The sequence below is a fragment of the Typha latifolia genome, chromosome 10 (genome assembly GCF_019914945.1).
Source record: "Typha latifolia isolate L0001 chromosome 10, TyphaL0001v2, whole genome shotgun sequence".
In the NCBI taxonomy this organism is placed as follows: domain Eukaryota; kingdom Viridiplantae; phylum Streptophyta; class Magnoliopsida; order Poales; family Typhaceae; genus Typha; species Typha latifolia.
In genome coordinates, this window is record NC_133095.1 from 10,262,657 (window position 1) to 10,290,430 (window position 27,774).

Consider the following 27,774-nt stretch of genomic DNA (forward strand, 5'->3'; position numbering starts at 1 on the left):
GATTGCCCAATCACAATCTTATTATTTTATTTCACTGGGGACTGCCCTATTGATACAACCATATTGTATGAGCATTAAATCTTTGTCCACACCTAACAGTTCTGGAGTCCAAACACTTGTCAAAATCTCCTAGAAAAAACAATCCACCACCACTTTACCTATCAGAAGATGCCACTAATTATTAGCATTACACTGTTGCTAGTTGCTACTGAAAAGGCCATCCACCAACCCATTTGTCTAAAAAAAGACAAACCTTTACTCTTTCAAATATCAGTCAATCTTTCTTATTTGTTGCCTTCTTCCTTGTTTGTTTTCTTTGATCTGGGAAGATGAGGAATGGAGCTGATATCAATTCTACTACATCCAAAATGCCCAAATTGTTCATATTTCTGGAGTTATCCTTCAGGCTCTGTGTGATACCTCTCAGTGCAGCAACCATTGGGGTGATGGCCAGCAACAAGCAGTCCAATGAAACCTATGGAGGAGTGGCATTCTCCAACCTAACAGGATTCAAGTAAGAACCATCATTCTATCTCTTAGCTGCTGCTTCTTCTTCATCTTCTTCTTTCTTTTGCTCTCAGTTAGCCCATTTATGATAAGTACATGCATTAACAATATAGGTACTTGGTTTGCATCAATGCCATCTCTGTTGGGTATGCTCTTTTCTCAATTCTCCTCTCATGCTTCAGACACTTCAACACTGACTGGATCCTCTTTCTCTTAGACCAGGTTAGTTAAACTTCAAACCCTTGATTTACCATGAGTTTTCAATTAGGGAAAAATAAATCTTAAGCCCCCCTTCATTAAGACAGAATTCATTCATTAATGACAGCCCTTATGGTTCTGACATATCTGTAATTGCCTAACAATTGCTTAATAAAAATAACTTTTAATTTACAAGAATCAGTTGACAAAATAGATTGTATTAAAAAAAAATTATGAGTTTATACTTCTTTCATACAATAACTCCCTCATTTCAATGATTAGAGATTGCGAACATTAAAAAAAAAAGATGTTTTATACTTCTTTCATACAAAATCTATCACTTCAAAAGATTTAGAGAGTACAAACTAATGATTGCACATAGATCAAAACAAAACGGTAGGTTTAAAAGTGTCACAAATGAAAGTTCGGGAACACAATCTCGACCAAACTACAAGGGGGGTAAAATGTATATAATTCTCTTCCGCTCGAGTGTTACGCTAACTGATTCTGTTTGTAATATTTGTTGGTTTTTAACCACTTTGCAGTTAGTAGCATATTTAATGGTAACATCAGGGTCTGCAGTGGCTGAGATATTCTATGTAGCAAATGAGGGTGATAGGGAAGTTTCATGGAGTGAGGTGTGCTCTTATTATGACAAGTTCTGCAACAAGACCAAGGTGTCATTAGCACTGCATGCCATGTCCTTGCTCTGCTTCATTGCCTTGTCTTTGATCTCAGCCTTCAGGCTCTTCACCAAGTTTGAGGCTCCTACTCTTTCTCCCAAAGAAGTGGATCAACAAGGTGAATAGCCTTGGTGATGCTGGCCTCCAATTCTTGTTAAACTTCATTGGAGAAATGAATCAAATTTCCAAACTCTTTTTAGAGAGAGATGTAAATCGCTTCCCCCGAAAGCAATTCGCTATCAAATTCAGCAATCCTTCAATTTAGTATTCTCTCAGTGTTGTTATATGTTATTATCGAGTCATAACTATATGCATAAAACTGCTGATCCTGAGAGGGAATCGCGTTTAATTAAATGTGGTTTAACCTATTTACTTAAGATTTCTTTGAAACTCATCTATTTCTTCAATAGGATTGCAAAGTAGGCATATTTTGCATCAAAAGTAGCTCTTCTTAGTGTGTATGTGTTTTGTAACCCCTTGGCTAAGGGGTACTACTTGGTTGTTCCTCTTTGTAGAGTCTATTTGTGGAATCACTTGCCATGTATCTAGAGCTTGATGAACTTGGCAATGTTTAAAAAAATTCAGCTAAAATGGACATCCATATGTGTTGCTTTTAAGTAAATATGTCAAAATTATCAAGGGGGCTGACTCAAGCTTGGCTTGAGTTTAGTTGGCTAAGTCTCGATCGGCTCAAAATTAAGTCGATTCAAACATGGTCAGCTTAGCCAAGCTTGATCTTGAGCCAACTCAATCAAACTCAGCTTGATATAACTTGATATATAATATAATATACAATTAATATTAACTTTTAGATCAATGGTTATAATATTAGTTACTCTAGGGTTTGAAACTAGAACTTAGAACCCAACCAATTGTTGTTCAAATTATTTGCACACAAACTATTGAATCAAAGCTTAATTAAGCTTAATTCAAGCCTAAATATTCAAGTTTGATTTAAGCTCAATTTATTTTTGAATTGAATTGATTGGCTAGTTTAGGTTCAAGCTCAAAATTGGATCGAAATGAAATTGAATCAGTTCAGGCTCAGAGCTTAGCTCGATGCCATCTAGAAACACTTAAATAGTATTTTAAGTAAAAACAAAACAAAAATAAAAACAAATTGGAGCACCGTCCAAACTTGAACATATTTTTTCCCCATTAATGAAGCTAGCAAATGTTTTATAGTCTATGCCTTGCATTCTTAGAAATATCATAATTATCCTCGAAACTTTTGGTTCTTTTTAGAGAGAGTAGTGCTATATGTCCTTTGTTGAGTCATATAAATATGTCACATAGGACATTCTACTAATTAGGCGCATTTATAAAGACATTAAAAATGACTCAAAATATATCTCCATTTTGGCTAAATTTTTGAAAAGGAAAATGATTTGGATCGTTTGAAGTATCTTCATAAATACATACGATAAGTAGGATTAGCAATTGATAATTTAGTTCAAATAATAACCACAATATTTTTATGTATTGCACTTTTATTATATCACATAACTAACTACTCTTTCGAAAATAAATCTAGCTAAAATTGAAACTAATATCAAGCTTAAAATAGAATGATCACTAAAATTTAATCTTTCACTGGCGCAAGTTAGATTCAAGATCAAGTAATCCAGTGATAAAAATGAGGCTCAATTACATTTTACTCTCTTGAAATTTGACTCAATATCACTTTGACCTTCATTAGTTGAAAGGATATAGGTTAATTAAGCCTATACTCTCTCATTTATTTTGTCAGGCATTTATAATGGTGTAAACAGAAAGCATACTACCATCTTACTTTTAACTTCTCTCTTCTTTCTTCTAATATAAGTGTAAAATAGTTCTCAGAGCATTTAGGCTAGTGATATCTTATTAATAGAAAAATTAAAAGGATTACTAATAAAATGAGTATTTGAGAGAAAAAAATAACAATATATTTAAATATATTTTCACCCTATCACATGACACCTTGAAAAATAAAAGTAAATAATATACTTCTTTTTTTATTTTACTAGGGTATATATATATATATTCGGAAAGGTAACGGAGCGGGAGGGGTAATCTTGACGTAAACCTAGGGACGATAATATCAATAGAAAGAGATGTTGTAGAGATGCAAGCGGGAACCAAGTTAGAGAAGTCATTTAGAAAGTAGTAGAGCTTGAGACAATCCTGTAAAAATGACCACTCCATTCTGTTAAAAATTTTGAATAATAAATCCACCTTGAGTATAAATGAGCTGATCTTGCTATTAGAGCAATTTAGATACCTAACCGTTTCATGGGCTCTAACATGATTGTCGATAATTTATCTACTTGGAACGAAAGCATTTTGAGAGCTAGATATTAGAGAGGGAAGGAGAAGTTTCACTTGAGAAGCGAATATTTTTAAGATGAGTTTGTAAACAGATTTACATAGGCTAATATGTCTTAGTCACTAACCGAGCTACGCAATGCCTTCTTAAGAATAAGAATAATATTAGTTTTGTTAAGATTTTGGTCATATGTGGCCTAAATAGATAAACCTCCTAACCTCTCACAGATGTTAAACTTTAGATTTCGCCAATATAGTTGCAAAACATGGGCAAAGAAGACATCCAGAGTGCATGGATTCGGCTAGAAACTTTTAGCACAGTGATGATTTCCTCATCAGAAAGGAAAATCCAAACTTTCTATGACATTGGAAGGGAGCTTGGTAATAGCAGACAAGTTTATTGAAGTTAGCCAAGGGCACCTAATTAGAAGAAGAGAACATTTTCTAGAAAAAGGAGACGAACTCCATCCGAATGATCAGAGATTACCTCTTTCAAATAGAAGCTGTAGAGTGAAATGACTTGGGGATTTTTTACATCACACCTTATATTTAACCTATTTTGCGATCCACAACTCGTTTTTGAGTATTTTGTATCTCGACCTCTCTTTATCTACATTATTATTTAGCATCCTAAGTTAATTTGAACGTTACCAGCAAAAAAATATTTTGTTATAATATACTAAATAATTTTTAAATATCTAAATTACCTCTGTCTTCTTCATCCTCTCCTTCTCTCTCATCTTCTTATTATTCTAACCACGTCCACATGCCCAAGCTAGAGGTTTTGATCACTAAATTAGAGTCGATCGAAATGCTTGACTCTTTCTATTGTCTTTGACAAACTGTCATTCGAAGCAAGGATAGTTAGAAGAAGAAGAAGAAGAAGAAGAAGAAGATGATGATGATGATGATGATGTTGGTGAAGAGGTAGAGAGGAGACGAAGGGGGCGATGGAGATATTTTAGTAATTTGATCAATATCAATTAGTCAAAATAACATCATGATGTTAAATAAAAATTATAGAGAAAATAGAGGGGTCGAATTATAAAATTCTCAAAAAGGAGTATCAATCACAAAATATGTAAAATATAGGGTGTAATTTGTGAAAATCTCTAATAACTTATTATTATGATCGCCGGAGAGGTGATCATTGGGCATGTTCGGCTAGGTTTAGGCCACTGGGCTTAAATATTTATTCACGGCTTGACCCACTGATTACTCGGGCCGAGTTAAAATACCGTAGCCCATTACTGCCCATTAGCCCATTAGATATCGAGCTTGGGTCAGGTGTAATGGGAAACATAACGTGTTGAATTTAAAAAATATTATATCTTATTGGACCAAACATAATGAGCTTCTATGAAAATATTTTAGTTATCTTTCATAAGAATATATATATATATATTGATTTTTAGTTTACTAAATATTCGATGTGAGACTAAAAAAAATCATGAGAATATATATGTATTATGGCTCGGGCCATGGATAGGCGTAGAGGGCCAGGCTTTCGGGTTGGGCCAGGTGGGCAAAGGCTTAGCCCATATTGCCAACTACCTTCTCAAGCTTGGGTCCGGCTAAGCCCAAAGTGTGCTCGGGCCAGACTTAGCTCAATTTTCACTGGGCTGGTTCAGGCCGAATTTGGGTGAGTCGGGCCTAATGATCACCTCTAGGCTCTAGCCATCTGATGTGAGATCTTTAATACCATTACAACTCATGCTTGAGGAGAAGGTCTTGATGCTTCGATCTAAGGGCTCTTTCAATTGATCAGTCCTGCTCCTCCTTTGGGTTAGATTAGATATTGAGGATCTTTCTTTCCATGGTCGCAATCTGCTTGTTAAGGTCACCATTTGCCAACGTTGGCCCGAGCTATGTTAAACCCATTATACCCAATCCAAAGTCCAAACCCAATGTCTAATGGGCTAGTGGGCGGTAATTGACTAAAATATTCTAGCACGGCTCGAGTAATTAGTGGGTCGGGCCATGAAGAAATATTTAAGTCCAGTTGGCTTGAAAAACTTGACCTGAACCCGACCCAGCCTGCTTGATAGATAGATATGATCATTAGGCGGGCCGGGCTGGGTTCGAGCTGGGCTTTTCGTGTAACACCCTTAGTTACTGACAATCAAATAAATATGTATCAACCTCATAATTTTATCCACAATATCTAAACTAATCTAACTATCAACAGTATACAGATAACCCTACTTGGGCCCCCACACAGGCCACAACACATCATCAAGAGCTTTTCACAACCACATATACACAACAGTGGTATATACATAATTATACAAGTACAAAGTCACCTACTAAAATGTAAGATAAAGATATATACACATTTTGGAGAATGTCCACTAATACATCAGATAAGATAACTCATCTAGCATATAACACTAACCACACTCTACTCCTCACTCACCGATAAGGCCTTTAAGGGAGTATTGTACTCCACTCGTTCACTTAGGTTGTTGAAAAGGAGAAAACAAAGAGAGTTATGAGCTAAAAGCTCAATAAATAGACCTTACCCCGAATTAGTGAAGCTAAACAAAGAGTAAATCATGTACTGGATAATATGAATCAGAAAAAGCATCATGTCATGGATGAATATGTGAATGCATCATCAATAATATAAATGAACAGTAGATAACATGTCATGTCATAACTGATAAAATACATAATCCTCGACAATGTATAAATAAATCTCCAAGTCATATCATCATCATAACTCTCTCTCTCAAATATGACAAATAATGCGTGCCAACCATGACCATGCTATGATATCAAATACAACCATATATGATGCATATTGATCACTCGATAATCAGGTAACCAAATGATAATAAAATCATATGCATTTTTTAACATCACAATCATCACCGACATCTCGGTATAATATCATCATACTAGACCACTGTGCACAATCAACACCCAGTACTCGGTCTCAACATCATGCTTAGAGGCTCAGAGCATACTCTGCCACCCGCAAGAGTATCTCAAATATAACCATACCCCGCCACCCGCTAGGATATCAACATCCATCTAGATCAGGCACCCTTCTAGTTGATAAAAATCTCGTGAGGATAACTAGCCACATATGTCCTAGCGAACGGCATGTGTCTGAATGTTTGCTGCGCACACAGACTAACAACCTCAGAAGTAAGGCCAACAGGATCGCGACTATGTTGAGCGATCAATCATCCACCAAGCGCGTTCTAACCCTCGCGCCCACTCGAGTATCCTCACGCTTTCTATCAACTATCATATCAATCACATTTCATGCTTTACTTCTAAATGACAGATTATATGCATATATCCAGTACGATAACAAGTCAATACATAATAGGAATTTAGGTGGAACATGAATCAAGAGAAAAATAATGCAATATAGTCTCTGATCATGTAGTCAACACATGCATACTCATGCCAATCTATTATATGCATACTCATGCTACAGATCAACTGGACAAAATATTATAACAGTATAATCATCTCTCATTATCTCTATATATCACCAATGTGCTCATATCCCAAATCAACCTAATCAGATGCATGATAAAATATGCTCGTCTGTAATCATCAATAGATAAAGTCATATACTCACGCTGGATAGTAAAATATACATGTACATAATATATAATATAACCTAATTTGAGAAAGGCGGCTAGGGGATAAGACTACTCACCACTACTGTAATTACCAAACAACCACTCGTTCACGTTGCTACGACAATGATCAAGCCTTGATAACTAAGTCCACGGGGTCTTGAACAGGGGGGTCGGAATCTGAAATTATTTAAGTAGTATGATGTTAGCTGTTTATCTCATTAAAATCTGTTCATGTAATATATGATGATTTAGAAGGTTTTAGAATTTCTGCTTATCTTTGTAACTAGTTAGATTTTTAATTACAAATAAAAATATAAATATAAATATAGATGAAAACCTAACTATAACTATATCTTGATTAATTAGAAATTACTTTATAAAATAATAAATAAATACATAAGCCTAGTATTTTATTTGTTACAAAAATAACAATATATAATAAATTAATAGAATTACTTAAAATGTATATCATAAGAATATTAGAATATAAATCTAATAATTATAATTTACAAATCTATCTATTAATCTAATATACATATAAGTAAATAAATAACTAAATAAATATAAGTATTACCTATATTTATGTGTAATAGTTTATAACCTAATTAATCATTAATTAATTATAATTAGCGATAATCATAATGATGAATATGTATTAACATAAATAATGTCTAAATCTATTTGTATTAATTAATATAGAAATACCTAAATAAAATAATAAATAATAAAAATTAACAAAAAAAATAAGGGATCACTAGTACTAGTGCTTGGCTTGGCCTAGCACTGTTGCAGAAAATAAGGAGAGAAGAAGCAGCTGAGGAAGAAGAAGAAGAAAGGAAGAAGGAAGAAGAAGGAAGAATAAAAAGAGAAGAGAAGAAGAGGAGGGAGGTGCGAACCCGGGCCGGCAGGGAGGGCACCGGTCGTTGCTGGCTAGCAAGCGGCCGGCCTCTCGCCGACGGCTCGACTCTGATGAGCTCGACCTCAGGCGAGAGAGAGAGAGAGAGAGAGAGAGAGAGAGAGAGAGAGAGAGAAAGAGAGAGAGAGAGAGAGAGGTCTCACCGGCGGCGGCGGCAGCTCCAGGGAAGGTGTCGGTATAGAGAGAGAGTAGAGTGAGAGGGTGGCTGAGAGGGAGAGAGAGAGAGAGTGAGAGAGAGAGAGAGAGTGAGAGAGAGAGAGAGAGAGAGTGAGAGAGAGAGAGATTTAGAGAGAGAGAAAGCGGTGGAGGAGGGGTAGCGGCGATGCCGGGGCCCGTCGGGGCCAGCTGGCCGCAGGCGCGTGGCGCCCTACCACGCAAGATGCGTGAGCAGCTTACATGGGCACGAGGCCGGCCACAGTGTGGCCGGTCGCGTCGTGCCCTTTTTTTTTTACCTTACTTGGGTTATTACATTTCGGGCCAACCGGACTTAAGTATTTGTTCATGGCCCGACCCACCAATCACTCGGGTGGGCTGAGCTAGAATAGTCTAGCTTGTTACCACCCGTCGGCCCGTGAGAGATCGGGTTAGCCAGGCCGGGCTGGGCTGGGTCGGCCCAACCCACCTTTTAACTATTTTTAGAATTTTTTTTACCGTTAGCTTATTTTAAAATATATATATATTTGTTCCTTCATTTAAAAATAATAACAATAAATTAAAAATTTTAAAGGTGTGCTTAAAAAAAAATATAAAACGGTACAACACCAAAATTTCTATTGGTTTTCATTGTAGCAGAACAGGCACGCTATTGTAGTAGAATGGGTGGGCTACTGTAGCAAAACTGGCGGGCCTAGTTGCAGGCTGAATGGGTGGGCCGAACGAACTAGCTTCCTAGCTGGGTCGAGTGGGCAAAGGGCTAGCTCATGCTGCCCATTGGTAGTTCGGGCTTGGGCCAAGCCGGGTCTAAATTGGGTCCGGGCCGGGCTTAGCCCGATCCAAATTGGGCCGGGTTAGGCTGGGCACGAGCGGGCTGGGCCGTTTGATGAAGTCTACTGATAGATCATCTCTTGCCCGAGCCCACTTTTTAAGTTGATTCAAGAGGGAGGAAAGGCTAGCTGTGAGAGGTTTAATTGAGACAAAGGAAGTTGACCATGCAGATCTTCAAAACAAAGATTTTTTTTTTGATATTGACTCATAGTTTAGGTGGTATGTAGATGAAAATTATCTATAGTTTACCATGTACATATGTAATTAACCCAAATATTTCCTAAAAAAAAAAGTTGCCTCATCAAAGACTGGTGCACTGTTCCTTTTAGTCCATTAAAGCTGTCCTCGTAAACTGTGCAAGTTGACTGGTCACTTTCCACCTGACATGGCTAACAAGGAATTGTCATAAAAAAAAACCCCAACCAATCAGAAGGGAAAAGCTGAGTAATATTCCAAGTGCCACTCCAAACCCTAGATCTACACAAGGGTGTAGGAAATGCCCATTGGTTCGTTGAGATATAGGTCCCACTCTTACAAGAGATGGTGTGCAAATTTGTTGATAAAAAGTTCTACCATACCCAGCACAATTAGATATATCTTCTAAATGAGGGAAAGCAAGAGTGGTGTCATTTCCTACAATATCTGAGAGCTAAAACCACCTGTGTAATTCTTTCTCATAAACAAAGAGGTAACTCTCTCTTTCTCTCCTCTCTTGCTAGACTTAGTTTACTGTAGATTTCCTCCTTTTGTTTGTTGGTATGTTGTGTGATTTTTTGTTCCATCATAGTAGGCATAGTGATGTTGCTCTGATCTCTAGTAGAAGCTACTGGTTGTGGGGTTAAAGAGCTTAGAAAGACCATTGAAAAGAAAAGATAAAAAGAGAGGAGATATTGAAGATTTGTTTGGTACTCTCTATGTTGTAGATGATATGTGATAGATTGACATGACTAGGGTATGGTTTCCTTGGTCATATGAAAGCAATAGTTATAAGAAAAATGAAAGATAAATTAATCATCCCACTTTTCCTGCCATATGGATGTGGATGAATCTGTTTACACTTGTGCTCATAATTTTGTGCAATAGGATGACGAATAGTTTGAATATCTAGGCAGAGAACTTTGATATATCATGAATCCGAAGGTCAATCCTAAGCTAGATGAAGGGTGCTAACACTTTTCGATATATAGATTGGATAATTGAGTAATCCTATTAAGCAATAGGCCACAACAGGTCCAAATCATATACAAACAGCACTTGGTGAAAAATTTACTATATGTCATCCCTAATGCTCACGAAGGGTTTTGAATCCATAACTTCTAGGTTACAGCTAGAATTTGGAGTTAGTAAGATGGTAGAATCAGTATGAGCTTTTATTTGGTATGAGGTCATAATGGTTAAGAACTTAAGATGAAATGTTAAACTTGAAGCCTTACTCATTTTGGGATAGCAATTGGGGAGAGTAGCATTAATTGGCATTTATTGGTGAAATGAATTTCTTCTGGAATAAGTGGAAATAGATGAATCTGGAATAAGGAGATTAACTTATCAATTTATATGATGTTATTGTATGCCAATCACCTGATCCTATGAAACAGTACAGAAAACTTGAAACTTTTATGTATGATCCACAACATCAAATGTAATGAGAATACTAAATGATCGAATTCAGAATCATTTATGTAGTTCCAAGGAACAGAGGAATTAGTGGGATGAGAAAGAACTGAAAATGAACATCTGAATTGCAGAATATGGCGTCGACTGGCGAAGCTCCAAGCTGGGCAGATCAGTGGGGGGCAGGCGGGGTTGGCGACGACACTGTGAAGAATGAGACGAAGGAGAAGGACAACAAGAAGAACAAGATGGCCAACGTGAAGGCCGCAGCGTCGACGAGCCTGGATAAGGCCAAGGCTGCTGCAAATGTGGGAGCTCAGAAGGTCAAGAGTGGCACAACCATGGGCATCAAATGGGTCAAGAACCAGTACCAGAAGAGGACCTCCAAATGACTGAATTCTCTCTCGTATGTAAAACAATGAAACAAAGAGGAAATCTTAAGAGTGGTTTTATTATTGTTCGAGGAACTGAGTAGTTTGTTGCACAGAGTGTGTGTGTGTGTGTGTGTGTGTGATGTTAATTTTTCTCTTTGCTGCTTTTCAATCCAGCCTTTGGCAATGCATTGTTTGATTCTCTTGTTGCTGTTTGTGCTTGCCATCAGCATTGAAAAGATTATGGCTTGTTTTCCATAGTAACTCATTATCTTCAAACTCTTTCAAAACAATTCAATCTCCAACTATTCCAGAAGTTGCTGCTTCTATTGCATAAATCTAATATATTGCACCTCCATGCAATCATCTGTTCACAAAGAATATTGACAATAAACTGAATACTATAAGATTAGATCCAAAAGAAAACATTATCAGATTCAGTTTATCCTAGAATCCATGACAGAGCTGACTTTTAAGCAGGCGATACCTTGAGATGGAAGAATAATCAAACAAAAATAAATTGCAGACATCATTGCAGCTGATGGGAGAAATTACATAATCAGAAAGATAAATCTCAAAGTTGAAAATCCTACAAAATTACTGTTTTGTTCTGAACTGATCTACAATTATATTATACTATATTTTTGTTATGCTCTAAAATTTACTTAAGTGGGTTATTCTGTACTTTAATCTTATATAGAGTTTAGTTCTGAATTTATTTTAATTCTATTATGTTTTTCTTCAAAGACATGAAATTTTTTATTAGTTTATATTTTTGTAGTTGAATTAGACTTATTTTAAAGCTTGATTCAAGTATAAATTAAACTTGATCATATTAAAAGCTTATTAATCCTCTCATTTATGCTCAAGCTCTAAATTAGTTCGAATTAAAATGATTTGAATTCAAATTTGATCACAAATCTAGACTTCAAATTATTTTGGATTCAAGCTTGACTAGCTAGGCTCGATTACACACACCCCTTTACTAGTCCATATCTATGCTCGGTTATAATTATCCTTATCGGATCTATTCGGGTCCGACCCGTTACTTGAACCTTCTTCAGGGCGGTGCGAGGCGACCCAATTGGTGCTCTCCCAACGTTTACCGCCGGCATCCATTTCCGCCGACGAGAGAGAGAGCTCGGAAATGGCACGCTGCGAGAAGATCCATGCCATCTTTGCGATCACTTGCGTCGCGGCGGTCGTCTCCATCATCGCATCGGCGGCGCTCCTCCGAAGAAGGCGGCGGGAGGCGGCCGGCCGGAGGCGGCGCTGCTACGAGCCGGCGGAGAAGCCTCAGCACCGGTTCAAGCGCGTCCTCGCCGATAACTCCTACTCTCCCTTCAAGCATTTCAAGCGAGAAGGCAAAGAGAAAGGTGCCGATCCTCGTCTTTTCCCCGAATTGACGTTTTCCTTTACACGTATGTGGATTTGATATGGAATCTAACAAATTTATTTTGGAAAATGAAAGCTTTAAGTTACCTTAGTGTAAAGGTTTGACCTTTAGAGTAATCACATGCAAAAGCATGAACTTAGTTGATTATCTTCTAATATCTGATGTTACCTAAAATATATCATCCTTTTGCAGTTAGTAGATAGTCTTATCTCACTGTCTTCCTCTGAAGGCTTGAGCTAATATAGAACATTTGTGTAATCTTCATATTCTAACATCCTCTAGGACCAAAACGTGGATTTGAATTAAATGGCCGGAGATTGCTGTGCTAACCATCTTTATCTGAACTATCAAGCTGTTAGAAAGCTTTCTCAGAGTATACAGCAACCCTCATTGATCCCCCGACCTTCCCAACCAACGAAATGACACATGGAAATAAAAAGGGAGTTATAAAGTGACGAAAATTAAACTTTTGAATCCCACTCATATGCCGTGGTTGGATAACCATCTCATCAAAAAGCTTGAACTATTAGAAGGTGGGCCCAGAATAAGAATCGAGCCTCAACAGTGATTTTATATTTTTAATTGATTAGTAGGAATGGTGATTATCTCTCCTTCTTTGATCCCATGTTGACTCACCATCTTCCTAAACATTCAAGCTTATAGAGGACTATGGTTTGATCTCTTATTCTAGCAGATCCATTTATTCGATAAAGGAAAGAAGTTGGGAAGCATACTTATGACTAACAGATATGAGAAAAGCTATCACACACACACACACATATGTATATATATACATGCGTGTGTCTGTTAGGAAACATTTCTTCCAACATAGACATGCAACGAATACATGTGCATTATGTTTGGCAATGAGGAGCTTCCTTTTAGGCTTCTTTTGCATGCATTTGCTTCTAAGATCCCTTATATGCACGCATATCATATAAAGTTGATTTTTGAATTTATACCCCTCAAAATGCTTTGTATTTGCATGAATACCTTTCTAAACCAATTTTATTTTTACATGGATGTCTCTCATAGGTTTGAAGGGTGTATATGCAAGTACACAATTTAGAAGGGTAAATAAGGGACTTTGAGGGGGTACTGGGGATCGGCCGAAACTGATCGAGATCAGCCCGATCCTAATCCATGGCCAAAACCAAGTTTCGACCATGGTATTGGCTGATAACCAATTCGTATTGGGTCAGGATCAGCTGTATTGACCGATCCCGTCCGGTACGGGCTCTCTCTTCTCTCTCTAATTTTTTTTTCATTTCTTCTCTCACCGGTGCCCCATCTCTCTTATTTCTCTCTACTCTCTCTCCCTCTAGCATCTCCCTCTCTCTTCTTTTTATTCCTTTCTTTCTTTTCTACAATCTCTTTCTCTATCTATTTGTCTCTCTCCTTCAATTTCTATTACTGCAACAAAAAATCTGCTGCAGTAACAAAGAGTAAGAGAGATGAGAGAGAGAGTGGAGAGTGAGAAAGAGAGAGAGGGCGGACGAGATTGAGAGGGACTAACAGAGAGAGAGAGAGAGGAAGAGATTGAGAGGGAAAGAGAAGGGAGAGATAAGAAATAAAAAAAATCAGAGAAAAAATTACCTTGCAACAGTAAGAGAGAGAGAGAGAGGAAGAGAGAGATTGTGAGAGAAAGAGGAGGGAGAGAGAAGAAATAAAATTTTTTTTTGCCTTGTAGCAATAAGAGAGAGAAGATAGAGCAAAGAAGGGAAAAAAACTTAGAAAAAAATAAATTTGCCTTTACAATAATAGAGAAATGGAGGAAAAGAGGGAAAAGGGAAAGCCAATTCGATATTTATCAAAGTGTTGAATAAGTTAATATAATTTTTAGTTTTTTAACTTTATATGTAAATAATTATTATTTTCTTATATTCTAAATTTTTAGAATATTTTCCGTATTTTTAAATAATATTTACAGTTTATATGATTAAAAAATAGTCTGATCCGATTGATACGGCCGATACGTATTGTTATTCCCGATGGCCAATCTCGATCAAGATACCGAGTTTTGGAACCATGGTATACACAAATAACCCTTCTTTTAATGCTTATTTTGAGGCAAATATACTTCTTGGTCGATCTTTGTTGCAAAGTTTTAGAAACCGTGGTCCTAGTCGGGCAGGCAAGGAACCACATAATGCAAACCATTGGGCGTAGGCACTAGGTGGGTGCGTAGGTACTGCCTAGAGATCAAATAATTATTAAACCAAAAGTTTGAATTAGTATCTAATATAAAAAGAAGAAATTATTGTACCTCTACTAAGAACCATAATAATCTATTACAATCCACAAATCTGGAACATACTGACATCTACAATGAATTTGAACTTGAAGACTAACCTATGTACTGAACTATGATAAAATATAATAAGGCGGACATCTAACAGAAATCATGTACTCCTTGTAGTGCGGGTGCCTAGGTGGTACCATTGTAGGGGAATCATTTTATAAAGCAATGCTTTGTTGCATTACAGAGTGGTCCAGTACAATGATATGGGTGATTTATATGGTTCCTTTTGCAAGATCAAAACAATATGTTTACCCCCTGGGAAGTTAGGAATATCTTTTATCAATGATAAGAAGTCCTAGTTCGTGATGAACGTAAAGTGGTGTCTTAGATTTAAAGTTCAGTCTGTATATGAAGATGCTGAAGTATTCAGTTCTCGAACATGATAGCAGGTTGTCTACGTCAAGTTTATTGCCGTTGCCAACTTGATATACCAGGGTCATTTGTGGGTGGGTGCAACCATTGGCTTAAGAACATTAGCTAGTCTAATTTGTTCTGATGTTGACTTTTAATATGCTCTTTTTCTTCTGAAAAATTCAAGTTGAAAAGCCCAATCCTGTGGGCAGTTGATTATATTGAGTGCTATGATTGCGCCACATGTTACCCCTTAACTTTCCAAAAATCCAAGAGAACTAGAGGAAAAAATAAAATAAAGTAAAAAAAAAGGGAGAGCTTTAAGGTCATCCCTATGGAGTGTTTTCTCTCCTCCCTCATTTTTTATTGTTTTTGTTGAGACTGCAGTTCTTCCTTCTGTCTATTATACTGTACAGCTGATAGTGAACAGTAAAATAATGTGAAATATTTGGAAATTTAATAAGACAATGACCTCTCATATTGTTTTCTTCTTATTCTTTTGTAAGTATTTCCTTCTTATTTTTAAATCTTTCTTCCCCATATAATAATGTCATTTCTCTTTCCTTGCCTTTTATTTTCTTTTGAGTTTTCATCTGAATTAGATCACCCCTCCTTAATACATCATACCATCTACTATTTCTTTTCTGCAGCCAAAATTTTCTATCTATATAAAAAGCAAAGTTAAATTTTTCCTATTAGATGTATAATATTCAGAACTAAAGGTCATGTAGGTTTGGAATACATCTTGCAATCACACTGATGAGGCCATGATATGTGGAAATGCCTTATCAAGCTTCAGGATTTCTTGGGTCATTCTTGACTTGCAGATGATCAACCTTATGTTCATCTTCAATTTGACCTCTTCAAATAAGAAGGAACACTGATATTGTTGGTACATTTGATGCATTGACAAGTAACCCATAACTGTTTTTTAAAATGGTTGCCATGATATAGAATGATAATGCAAGATTGCAGCTAACATGGTACAATTTGGTTCTAAATAATTGGAACTAAAAAGAGATGAGTAAAGAAGAAGGATCCATATAGTGTATGTATTGGTTCTATAATTATAATATATTTCTTTCTTGCACCACAAGTTTTTCAAATATAATAGTTGTCAATACTGAAGATTTTTTCAACTAATCCTTTGTACAATGTCTTTGGACCATGGTTCGCCAGATCAGCCGATTCCAATCCAGGCCTGATCTGGACTCTTTTTCTCTTTCTTTTCACTCTCTCTCTTTCTCTTTTTCACTCTTTTTTCCTTTTTTTTCTCTCCTTATTATATGGCCATTGTTCTTTTTATGGAGAGATCTGGCCTTGACAAACTCCGGCAAACTTCGACAAACTTCGACAAACTCCGGTATATAATTTTTTAATTTTATTTCTTTATTTTTTCAGTTTTTTCCATTTCTTTTGCTCTCTCCCTTTTTCCTCTCTTTTCTTCTTCTTCTTCTTCTTCTTCTTCTTCTTCTTCTTCTTCACTGCACCATGATTTTTTTTTCTTTTGTTTGATTTTCTTTCACTCGCTCTCTTTCTAATCTCTTCTTCTTTTCAGTTTTCACTGGACTATAGTTTTTCTTTCTTTATTTGCTTATTTTTTATTTTTTATAATTTTTTCTGAATTTTTAGAAGTTTTTCTGTATTTTTAAATTTAGAATTTTACGTAATTAAAAAATCCAATTTGATCCAAGCAACTGATATGACTGTTCCAACTGATACATATTATTTTTTCGGAAGGCCGATTCCGATTCCAATCCTGATTTTTCAAACCTTGCTTTGGACCATTTACCAAATTATCATGGTGTTTATCATCTCTACTTTCTAAGGCCAATGTCACATGAGTGTATGAGAGTATCCAAGATGTGGTTATTTATTTGAAGCCTTCTGATTTGGAAACACACTAAAGGAAATGCTAAGGTTTATTTTTTGGGCCAATCTAGACTTGTGGTCTAAGAGATTGTTTTACATGTCTTTACTATATTAGTTATGTTTCTTTTTATGTCAAGGTTTTCCTATTTCTAATCTCTTAATATTCATGTCAGGAGTCTCGTTGAAGATGCATCCCTATGAAGAAGAGATCACTTCTCTGCTGGACAATCCTGTTGCTTTTTCGAACTTTGTTTTAAATCATGAATATTCAGATATAAGTACTTCTTACACCTGGATTAATACAGAACCTCAACTAGAGTTCCTTGCAACCCTACTGAGTGGAGAGCAGGTCTTTGCTGTTGATACAGAACAACATAGTCTACGGTCATTCCTAGGTTATACTGCTTTAATGCAGGTAAATGTGGATGAATATTGGAACTGTATAATTCTTCATTTCATTTCTCTCAACTGAGATAGTTTATTGTCCTTCTATTGTAGATCTCTACTCAGAAGGAAGATTTTTTGATAGATACGATCGCTTTACATGATGTGATGGGCATTCTACGTCCTGTTTTTGCTGATCCGTCCATTTGCAAGGTAGTTTCTGCACTTGCTGTCTTTAGTTTTAGTTTATTATGTTCACTTGCTGTCACTACATGAGAATTTCTGGAGATGTTCAATGTTATTTTAAGAACATATAGAGTTGCTATTCTATTTGATGTATATTGAGATTATTATTTTTGAGTATAATCTTACGTTTCAGGTCTTCCATGGGGCTGATAATGATGTTCTTTGGCTCCAGAGAGACTTTCATATATATGTCGTGAACATGTTTGATACTGCCAAGGTAAGCAAATATTGCAATTCATTTTTGTGTGGAATTATTTTCTTTTGCCAGTGTTGGTAGTAAGTAATTTCTGTTTTATACAATTACTTAGTTTGTTACAAACAGTTGCTTCTATGCAGCATTGGAAGGATGTTATATACTAATTGACGTCTAAATTCCTGAAGGGCTCTTTATTAAATATCTCTAATTTTGTTGAAATTTGAAACTTGATAGTTTCGAGTGTTGTCCGTTGCATGTTAATGAAGATGTTTGCTGTTATTTAAAAATCACAAGTATATCCCTAACTACTTTGATAGGAAAGAGCTGCTCTGTTTTCATCTTTCCAACAGCAATTTTGAATGCATTTATTGATCCTTAGTTGATCATATATACACTTTCATGGTCTACATACATTATTGTCATTGTCTATGTACATGCATACACTTTCATAGTCTAGACTATAGACTGTTGCATGTGATTTACATGGCAATAATGTATGCAAAAGCTTCCATTTTAAAACTTTCATTGTTAATGCATTATGTGGTTCATGAGTTATGATTAAGATGTTGTGTCATATGACATATGAGAAGGTTTATCTAGGGTGATTAGATGAATTGGTGTTGTGGTCAGTGATGGAAAGGGGTGAGTTGCCGAGCTGAGTTGGTGGTGGGAATGGTGTCGGCACTGAGAAAGAAGGAAGGTGGTGGTTGCAGTTGGGGCTAGGAAGGCTCAGTGTGGGTTGGAGGTGGAGATGATGTCAGCGCTGAGGAGGATTAGAGGTGGAGGTGATGTCGGCGCTGAGGAGGATTAGACGTGGAGGTGATGTCGGCGCTGAAGAAGAAGGGAGATGGGTGCTGCAGGTGAAGTGAGCTAAGGGTGAGGTTAGTGGAGTGAGGGTGAAGTGAGAGAGGGCTGAGCTAGGTGTTAGATGGGGACGGGGTAGGCTCAGTTGGTGGCCTCGGTATTGCACTTGCTGAGAATAGGAACCTTGAGGGAGAGAGAGAGAGACAAAGAAAATTAGGGTAATTCTCATTGATTTCCGTGGGGTGCTCATCACACCTCATTTCTAGTGGCCACCTCATTTTAGGTGACTCGTCCTCCAAGCAGACCTAGACTAGACTAGACTTAACTAGACCAACCCACCAGGTGAGTTCATGACTCGACTAGACTATACCAATCCTGACTTGACTAGCTCTGAGTTGGTTCACAACAATCCATCATGCTTTCTCCATCTTGTCCTTAAAGTATGAAGTCGAGAAAGCGCGCTCAGCTATCTCGGTCTCAAGCTCCCACATAATGTCATCGGAGTGTCAACCCAACCACTCCACTAGAATTTCCGTCTGCAATCTATCGTCTTTGCGTCACCTCTTGGCCTGAATCATAACCGGCTCTACTAAGTGTGTCTCCTCCACGGGGTTGGGTATATCCACATCCACAATCTGGTCTGCCCCAACTTGAGCCTTCAGGACTGAAATATAGAAAACTGGATGGACGCGGGATTCCTCTGGCAATGCCAATCGGTATGTTACCAGACCTAGCCACTTGAGCACTTGGAACGACCCAAAGTATTCTTGTGCTAGTTTTTGGTTGCGCATCGGTCTCAGAGTCACCTGTAGATATGGTTAAACACGCACGAACACTAGACCACTGATCGCGAAGTCTTGCTCACAATGTTTGCTATTATAGATCTGCTTCATGATATTCTGCGCCTCAACTATGTGGGCCCTCAGCCTCTTTAGGGTGACATCTCTATCTGTCAGCTCTTGGTCATCTCTGTTCGTGCTACAAATGCTACGGAATCATAGCTCTGTAAAGTCAGTGGTGGCCTATCATACATTGCTTCAAAAGGATCATCTAGATGCTAGTGTGAAAGATAGTGTTGTAGGACCATTCTGCCAAGACAGATAATTGAGCCATCTACTGGGGCGCTTTCCTACAAACCGACGAAGGTATTGCTCGATACACTAGTCCACCACCTCGGTTTAGCTATCAGTCTGCTAGTGGTAGGTCAAACCAAGGTCTAATCGTGTTCCTTGCAGCTTGAAGAACTCTATGCAAAAGTCATTAATGAAGACCCGATCTCTGTTTGAGACTATGGAATGTGACATGCTGTGGAGCTTGCCGACATCGCATACAAATGCCTCTGCTATAGGCTTCACTGAAAATGGGTGCACCAGGGCTGAGAAGTGGGAATACGTGCTCGGCCCGTCTACCACCACAAATATGGAGTACCCCCATACTATTGATAGCTCCTCGATGAAATTCATGGAGATTGTCCTCCCAAATCTGCTTTGGAATAAAAAAGGACTGTAATAATCCTGCTGGCCTGAGAGAGTCATCTTTTGCCCCCTGGCGCACCTCACATGCCCTCACACACTCTATCACTGTATTCTTCATCTCAACCCACCTATAGCTTTGTGAAAGCTGTTTGTAAGTCGTTACTGTGCCCTCATGTTTGGCCTCTAGAGTGGAATGAAAGTTATTCCACTCTATGACTTGAATGCGCAACCTATCATCTGCGGAACCTGGATGCGCCCTCTGTCCAACAATAATCCATCGCGGCTCTCGAGCTCGGGGTGGCTCGCTGGGTTGCCCGCTAGCTCCTGCATCAACCTCAATATCTCCGGGTTAGCTGTACCTGCTCTTTAGAGATCCTCGAGAAATGAAAAACTCAGCATCAATATGGTCACCAATTTCGTTGGTGTAGGCTGTCGAGATAGTGCATCCGCTGCTTTGTTCTCTGTCCCTTTTTGTACTATAGCTCATAATCATATCCTAATAGTGTGGTGATCTATCTCTGCTGTGCCGGAGTATGTATGCGCTGACTCATTAAATCGGAAAGGCTCTGCTGATCTATCTGAATCACGAACAACCGTCCAATTTGATAGGGGACAGGGTAGGCTCAACTGGTGGCCTCGGTATGGGTGCCGACAATTGAGAATAGGCTCAACTGTTCTCTAGTTCTTGATTTTTCTTTTTTTAATTATTATCTAGTTGGGATTTACAGTCACATCCAACTGTTATGTTGTGTATACTTAAAAATTCAAGTTGAAATTAGAAACACTTGTAAGGTAAGAGAAAATGTAATATAATTCATAACCATTTTCATGTATGTATGTGTATATATCTGCATGTGCATTATATCTTATATGTCTCTGTGTGTGTGTTTGATCCATTTTAGTCCACCGAGAGGCTAGCCATGTATCTACTATCATTATTCACAAGTTGTGACGAGGATCTGCAATTTATGTTCCTGAGCACTAAATTTGGCACTGCAGAGTCAGTGAGATTTGGCACTAAATTTTTAAGTTTTTGAGATATGCTGGCCAGCCCAGTCATTCTTGAATTATATCCTTTTCTACAAGCAATTATATTAAGATTTTGAAAAGGAATCCACTTGTGTCTAAGAAGGCATGAGCTCCTATATCTACAGTCTATAATATTACCAATTCAAAAGTTGGGAATTGGAAAGGCGTGGATTCCAGATTTGATGAAATAAGCAGCAAGGTCCATTGATGGGCAGGCTAGCATTCACATGGGAGAAATTGGCTATGAGTTGCTCTCAGCTTCACAGGCAGTTCTAAAATCCTTTTAGACTTTGATGGATGATATGTTGATACATGACAACCAAGGTGTTATATTTGAACTATTGCCTCCTTTTAAAATGATTTTTTTTTTGTATTTTTAAAATGGACAACATTGTCTGCTGTCTTCTTTTTTAGGTGTCTTGTGTATTGTCTATATGATGGTTTATTCTGCATTAGTACTCCTGTATAATGGTTTAATGATACTTTATTTGTTGCTCTTATATTTATTATATAGTATTGACTGTTTAACTTTGCTAACCTTTCAGTTAAATAATTAGCTGAGAACTCATTATCAGATAAGTTATTATGCATTGTGTTAGGTTGAATTGATCTTCAATTTATTTTTATTTTTCGTATTTTAATTAAAGCCATTGCTATATATATGGGCAAGAGATGCAAATTGCTGTCAAGCTATATCTTGTGCTTGAGTGATATCAAAGTGATTGTTTATGTTCAACAATATCTTATTTGTTTCCTTGTGCAGGCATGTGTAGTTCTGTCAAAACCTCAAAAGTCGTTAGCATATTTGCTTGAAACATATTGTGGAGTATCCACTGACAAAACTCTGCAGGTTTGTACGAGTATGTTTGTTATGTTTGTTATATTCATGATTGAATTAAATTTACATTATGAAGCAATAAAAAGATTTGAAGAAATAAAAAGATTTGAAGTGTGGGTATTAGATTGTCAATCACTTTATTAGTCTGCAATTATTGATATAAATATGCTATGGTTTAATTTTGGTATGCATTGGTGACCTATCTATCTGAGTATAAATTTCATGTTAGGGATTAATTTAGTTACATTGGTTATTCTACTTGTCTGGGTTTTGTCTTTGCTAATGAATTTTCTATCTGAAACTGCAGCGTGAAGATTGGAGGATACGTCCATTATCATCAGAGATGATTGAATATGCTCTTTGTGATGCTCACTATCTGTTGTATATTGCAGATTGTTTGGCGTCTGAACTCTGTATGAAAACCTGCGGTATGATCTTCCTCTACATGGAAGTTTAATATAGATGGTCTACATTAATATCTTAAGTGATTGCTATGAAGCTTTTGCCACTTGAAGAGTAGATAGAACTAAATCCAAGTAATTCATCCGCTGGGGGAATAGGAAGAATGTCACATTGATTGATTAGGTGATGTGAGTGTTCTACCCATTGAAAACTAAATGGAACTTAATTTTCTCCTTAGACAATCTATAAATTATCATTGCTTGATGGGCATTACTTCTAGTTTTTAGTCATATAATGGTTTTCTAAGGTTTAACTATTAAATCTCCAAAAACTGATTAACCTAACTCAAAGAAATGATTACTTCATGCCAACAGTCAGCATAGTTTCAGAACCATTGACTCTTGACGATGTGATCACATCTTTAAGACAACAGATTATTATCAGAAATTGTTTCGGTAGTCCATGGAGAATTTTCTTGTCACGACCCAAAATAGGAATCATGACCGGCCATGCATTTCAATATGCTTGAGATGCACGAAGCCTTATTAATACTCTCTACGTGTACGATGGCAAAATAAATAAATAAATAAGAATGTGCGATATTAAATTTTATAACTAATTGCAATAAAAATATAAAACAATGTTAATGTTTTTGAGTCTCTAAACTAAATAAATAAAAAGTCTAATCTAAAGTATAAAATCAAAAGAGCGGAAAGGTAAATAGGTGAATCCTAAGTGGAGGTGTAGTCCGGGTACATCTCGCTCAGTCGCCCCGCTGACTATTACCTGAAATAAATAAACAAATACAAAAAAAACAAAAGAACCCGTGAGCTAACAACTATAGCTTAGTGAGCGGAATCCACTCACTAACCTAATAAATTTTAATTCATATTAATACTGAATAAATTAAACTAAAAGCAACAATATCCATCACAATATGCAATAGGCATGCTCTCTAAATAATAACAATGATAACAATAGAGAGAGATGTTACTACTTGTAACCTTGCACGTTTTCAACATATTAACATCTTTTAATATTTATACTGTCATATGTCTCAATGGGTCTAAACCCTATGGATCCACATCAACTAGAAGTCACCTCGAGATGACACTCAGGACTTTTCTTCATAGCTGATCCGGTTATGGTCATCAGAGGGTATCACCCTGTGATCAACACACTCTGTCTTTTCCTCTAACCGTTGAGAGAAGTTAGAGTCACCTAGGAAATTTTCTCATTTGTTCCTAGGACTGTTCCCTAACCCCGCCAGAGTCACCTAAGAAAGTCACCGCAGTGATCTAATTTAGGACTTTCCCCTGGACTTTCAGATAGACTTGAGTCACCACGGAAAATCGCAAACGATTTATACCGGGACTGTTCTCTAAGTCATATCAATACTAGTCTCATTTTTCTTTTTACAAATTTCAATATTAGCACAAAGTATGGTGATGCACTGAATATAATAATTAAATGCACACAGAAAATAAAACAATTAAAGGCCCAATCCGATTTAATTGAATTGGGCTCGGGCTAACCCGCAGCCCACCAACTTAAGTGGTTCGGTTCGGGTTTGTGGATCCGAAATCCAAACCCGAACCGAACCCGACTTAAAAAGGAAAAGGTGGTTGGCTCGGGTTTCACCCGAGCCCAGCCAACCCTTTTCTTCCCCCCTCGCGACCGACGCGAGAAGATGACTGAGGGAGAGGGTGACCGCCGGCGACCTCTCGCCGGCGACCCCTTCACGACCACCTTCAACCTCTCCTCTCCCTCTCACCCTTCCTCTGTCGTCCTCACGAGGTGGAGGACTCATCACCGACGGCCGACGCGGAATCCGTCGCCGATCAGAGCCATAAGGGCCCCATAGAAGACATCTCCGACACCAAGCTCGGAGCACGGAGCCTCCGGTGACGATGCGGTTGCGACTCGAAGCCGCCGGTCGGTCAGATTTGCCGACGAGGCCGAATTCCGCAAATTAGGTATTTCGGATTTACCTATTTAATTTTAAATTAAACTAGAAGGATGAGAGAGGGCTCACCGGGGAGGAGTGTGGTGGTTCCAATTTCCTCCGGCGACGCTCCGGCTGGCCGATTCCACGGCGACGACTCCGACGGTGAGGAAGAAGCGAAAGAAGGGAGGAAGGAGAGAGAGAAGAGGGCTGGGGGTTGAAGAGAGAGAGAGGATTATGGCTAATTTATAGATTAGAAGAGGATTAAATCTAATCCGATTCAGATTAGATGAAATCCCTCCCTATCAGCCTCGACGCGTGCTGGAGAGGGAGAGGGGAGGGGCTGCACGTGCAGAGCACGTGCACCCTCCTCTCTCAACCCCTATTTTTTTTAATTTTTTTTTATTATTCTGGTTTTGACATTTCTTGTCTTACTTGCATAACCGATTGGATCAATAAATCTAACTTTGTCTAACTGATTGGCGTATTGGACCATGGTCGTAGGAGTTGTACTTTAATATTCAGTTATCTAGTCATGTTGAACCATGCAAGTCCCATGCTGACCTGTGCCGGCCGAGAGACAATATTTAAGCTCAAAGGCATTTATTTGGCATGCAGCCATACAGACATTTGGAATCTATGCTTATCAGAGCAAACCATGCTGATAGTTTCTTGGTAGGGATTGTTCTTCAACAGATTATTCCTTAATTAAAATCATACAACAAAACATTATTACTGAACATTAAGAAGATGGGAGTTAACATGGTTAGTGAAGAAATACTTAACTATTAGGAGTTTTTATCTGTGGAGTTCTTTGATAAGAGCACTAAGGAATATTTTGACTACGGATCACAGTATCAGACGAGATGGATTGGCCATAGCCGATTCCAATCTCAACCCGAGAGGCTGAGACATATCAAGAGAGAGAGAGAGAGAGAGCTCTTTCACTTCTTTCTCTTTCTCTCTCTTTCTTTCTTTCTTTCTTTCTTTCTCTCCCAAGCCATCAATCTCCAATGAGCTTCTCTGACGAAAATTTAGCTTCCTCAATCTTCGGCGAGCTTGAGTATGTTTTTTTTTCTCTTTTTCCTTTTTTTCTCTCTTTTTATCCGACTCCTCTCCCTTTCTCTCTCTTTCTAGCCTGTCCTCTCTTTGTTCTCTTTCTTCTGTTCTCTTCCTCCCTCTTCTCTCTCTCTGAGGCTGTTAGTGTAGCAATCGAATAGAGAGCGACAGAGAAGGGGAGGAAGAGAGAAGGACTGTTATGAGAGAGAGAGAGAGAGAGAGAGAGAGAGAGAGAGAGAGAGAGAGAGAGAATAGAGAAGGTGTGACTGAGAGAAAAAAAGAGATGGGAGAGAGATGTGGCAGTAGAGAGTGAAACAACTGAATCCACCATGTACCTCCTACGTGAGGTTGCCCTCACGTGAGATTCATGTGGAGGATAGGAGTCTAGCAACATACTATCAACATCGAGTAAGATCAAAATAGCATAAACAAAAAAGGGGCCCATAGGCTGTAACGAATCCATCCAAAATAAAATAGTACAAGTGGGGTCCCCAAATACAAGAATACATACCAATACGAATATACAACAAAGGGAAAACATAAACCCTTCACAAAATATTACAATATAGAAAGTGAAAGCCTAATGCCCTACTAAGTAAAACTCCTACTGGGTTCCTACCGTGATGGCAATCAATATACGTTATATATTAATTATGAATGAGCCTAATGCTCTATCACTAGCAATATAACATAGATATGATTCTACCCAATATGGAGAATGCAAGGATATCTAAACAATTGATCATCATAATAAAAGCATAAGCCATGCACATAATGTATCTAGTTAGCATGGTTCGACTCCACCACATTCACTTAGTCTTAACATCTGGCCCACTGACCGTCAGTCATACTCATCCAACATAAACGCCTCTAAGGGAGAGTAGGCTCTACAGTGAAATCGCCTATCCCTCATTGTCCGACACCGCAGATAGACCGATTGTCTGACACCACAGATTAGAGATTGTCATAAGCCTATCATATGAGTCAGCATCGCACATCAATACTACTCATTCGAGCCCTTAGCTCAATATTATCACACCACTATGTGAAAATTATGAATTGTCGCTTAAGGAAGCACTCATCCTGCATTATCGGGTACCCCTAGGTCTAGATTATTCTACCTTTTAATTTTTAACTTAAATACCTTAAATAGTTTGACCAAGGATGGCCGTGCCGGTCGGCACGCCCCGTGCTAGTAGAGGCATGACACTTGGCACGGGGTGTGCCAATGGCACACTCCCGTGCCGGGCCGTGCCGATCAGCACAGGGGCGTGCCGACCGACACGCGTGCCGTGCCGATCCGTGTCATCCAGCACAGCCTCGTGCCGGTCATGTGCCAATATTGAGACATTTTTTTAAAATTTTTTCTATTTTCATCAATCTTTATCAAATCAACTTTACTTATTTTCTTAACAAACATGATATGACATGTAGAACCCATTTTTTTAACTTTTTCTTATTTTCATTAGTTAACTTTTGTCATTTACCATTTTTGAAATGATAACTTATTTGTCATTTTTTAAAATTAGAATGACAATTGCTAGACCTAAACAACCACAAAGTCGAATTTATCAGAGATAGAAGAAAGGAAAGGGACCATCTCAAGCTCAATATGATTATAGTCAAATGAGGGAAAGACTTGAGTCTATAGGTAACAGGACATCAGGAGAGGTGTGCCCACAGGATGATATGAGTTCATCATCATTACCATCATATCAATCATACTCACTAGAGCCACAACACTCTTATTATACTCCATATCCACAATCTGCATATGTTTATAGTGTGCTTGTGCCGGTCGTTCCCGTATATATTCAATATCCATATCATATCATCGAAGAATTATAAAATTCTTATTTCTATGAAGACTATGTGAGATGTTATAACGAGTAATATTATCAGTAGATAAGTTTTGAAGAATATCGACAGTATTTAACGCAACATTCCCGTGTTATTCTTGTGCCAGCAAATGAAGTCTTTGATCCTCCTCGTCATTCTACATTCAACTAGATATTAGTTTTAATTATTGAACTATTATCAATTATGTATTGAATGTTTTTATGTGTTCAATTATATTATGGAGTATTCAATCATATTATGGAGTGCTTAATCATTAATATTAATTTTAATGAATGTATTCAATCATATTATGTGTTGAATAATATTTATATTCAACTGTTGTTTTATCTTTAATAAAATAAGTTATTTACAAAAATAATCTAAAGATAAAACATTGTAATGTAGATTTTAAATTTTAATACATATATTTAGACAAAAAAATCAAAGATTGACATAC

At 37.6% G+C, this 27,774-nt stretch overlaps 3 protein-coding genes across 10 annotated transcripts in view; all 3 read left to right on the plus strand.

The window, feature by feature from the left end:
* The first annotated feature begins 247 nt into the window (after positions 1-247).
* Positions 248-1,765, plus strand: LOC140796868 (CASP-like protein 2D1). Its single transcript, XM_073150022.1, has 3 exons — positions 248-514; positions 621-729; positions 1,251-1,765. The coding sequence occupies exons 1-3, from the start codon at positions 330-332 to the stop codon at positions 1,512-1,514; spliced, it is 558 nt and encodes a 185-aa protein (XP_073006123.1). The 5' UTR covers positions 248-329; the 3' UTR covers positions 1,515-1,765.
* Positions 1,766-9,742: 7,977 nt separating this feature from the next.
* On the plus strand, positions 9,743-11,381 carry LOC140796869 (uncharacterized). Its single transcript, XM_073150023.1, has 2 exons — positions 9,743-9,885; positions 10,943-11,381. The coding sequence occupies exon 2, from the start codon at positions 10,946-10,948 to the stop codon at positions 11,198-11,200; it is 255 nt and encodes an 84-aa protein (XP_073006124.1). The 5' UTR covers positions 9,743-9,885; positions 10,943-10,945; the 3' UTR covers positions 11,201-11,381.
* Positions 11,382-12,164: 783 nt separating this feature from the next.
* The window catches only part of LOC140796578 (protein RRP6-like 3), a 31,305-nt gene continuing 15,695 nt past the window's right edge, over positions 12,165-27,774 (plus strand). For 6 of the 8 annotated variants that reach the window (XR_012110474.1, XR_012110475.1, XM_073149632.1 and 3 more), the window contains exons 1-6: positions 12,165-12,555; positions 17,274-17,515; positions 17,599-17,697; positions 17,864-17,947; positions 21,998-22,084; positions 22,380-22,500. Coding sequence is in view for 6 of the 8 variants with exons in the window: in XM_073149632.1 (XP_073005733.1) it covers positions 12,327-12,555; positions 17,274-17,515; positions 17,599-17,697; positions 17,864-17,947; positions 21,998-22,084; positions 22,380-22,500 (862 nt within the window). In the remaining 2 variants the exon portion in view is untranslated. Of the gene's footprint in view, positions 12,556-13,785; positions 13,806-17,273; positions 17,516-17,598; positions 17,698-17,863; positions 17,948-21,997; positions 22,085-22,379; positions 22,501-27,774 lie in introns of those variants that run through there. The other 2 variants (XM_073149635.1, XM_073149636.1) reach the window with 2 other exon arrangements.

Coding starts and splice junctions, on each gene's coding strand:
- LOC140796868 (XM_073150022.1), top strand. CDS start 330: ATGAGGAATGGAGCTGATATCAATTCTACTACATCCAAAATGCCCAAA. Junction 515..620: donor TCCAACCTAACAGGATTCAA/GTAAGAACCATC, acceptor TTAACAATATAG/GTACTTGGTTTGCATCAATG. Junction 730..1,250: donor TCCTCTTTCTCTTAGACCAG/GTTAGTTAAACT, acceptor ACCACTTTGCAG/TTAGTAGCATATTTAATGGT.
- LOC140796869 (XM_073150023.1), top strand. CDS start 10,946: ATGGCGTCGACTGGCGAAGCTCCAAGCTGGGCAGATCAGTGGGGGGCA.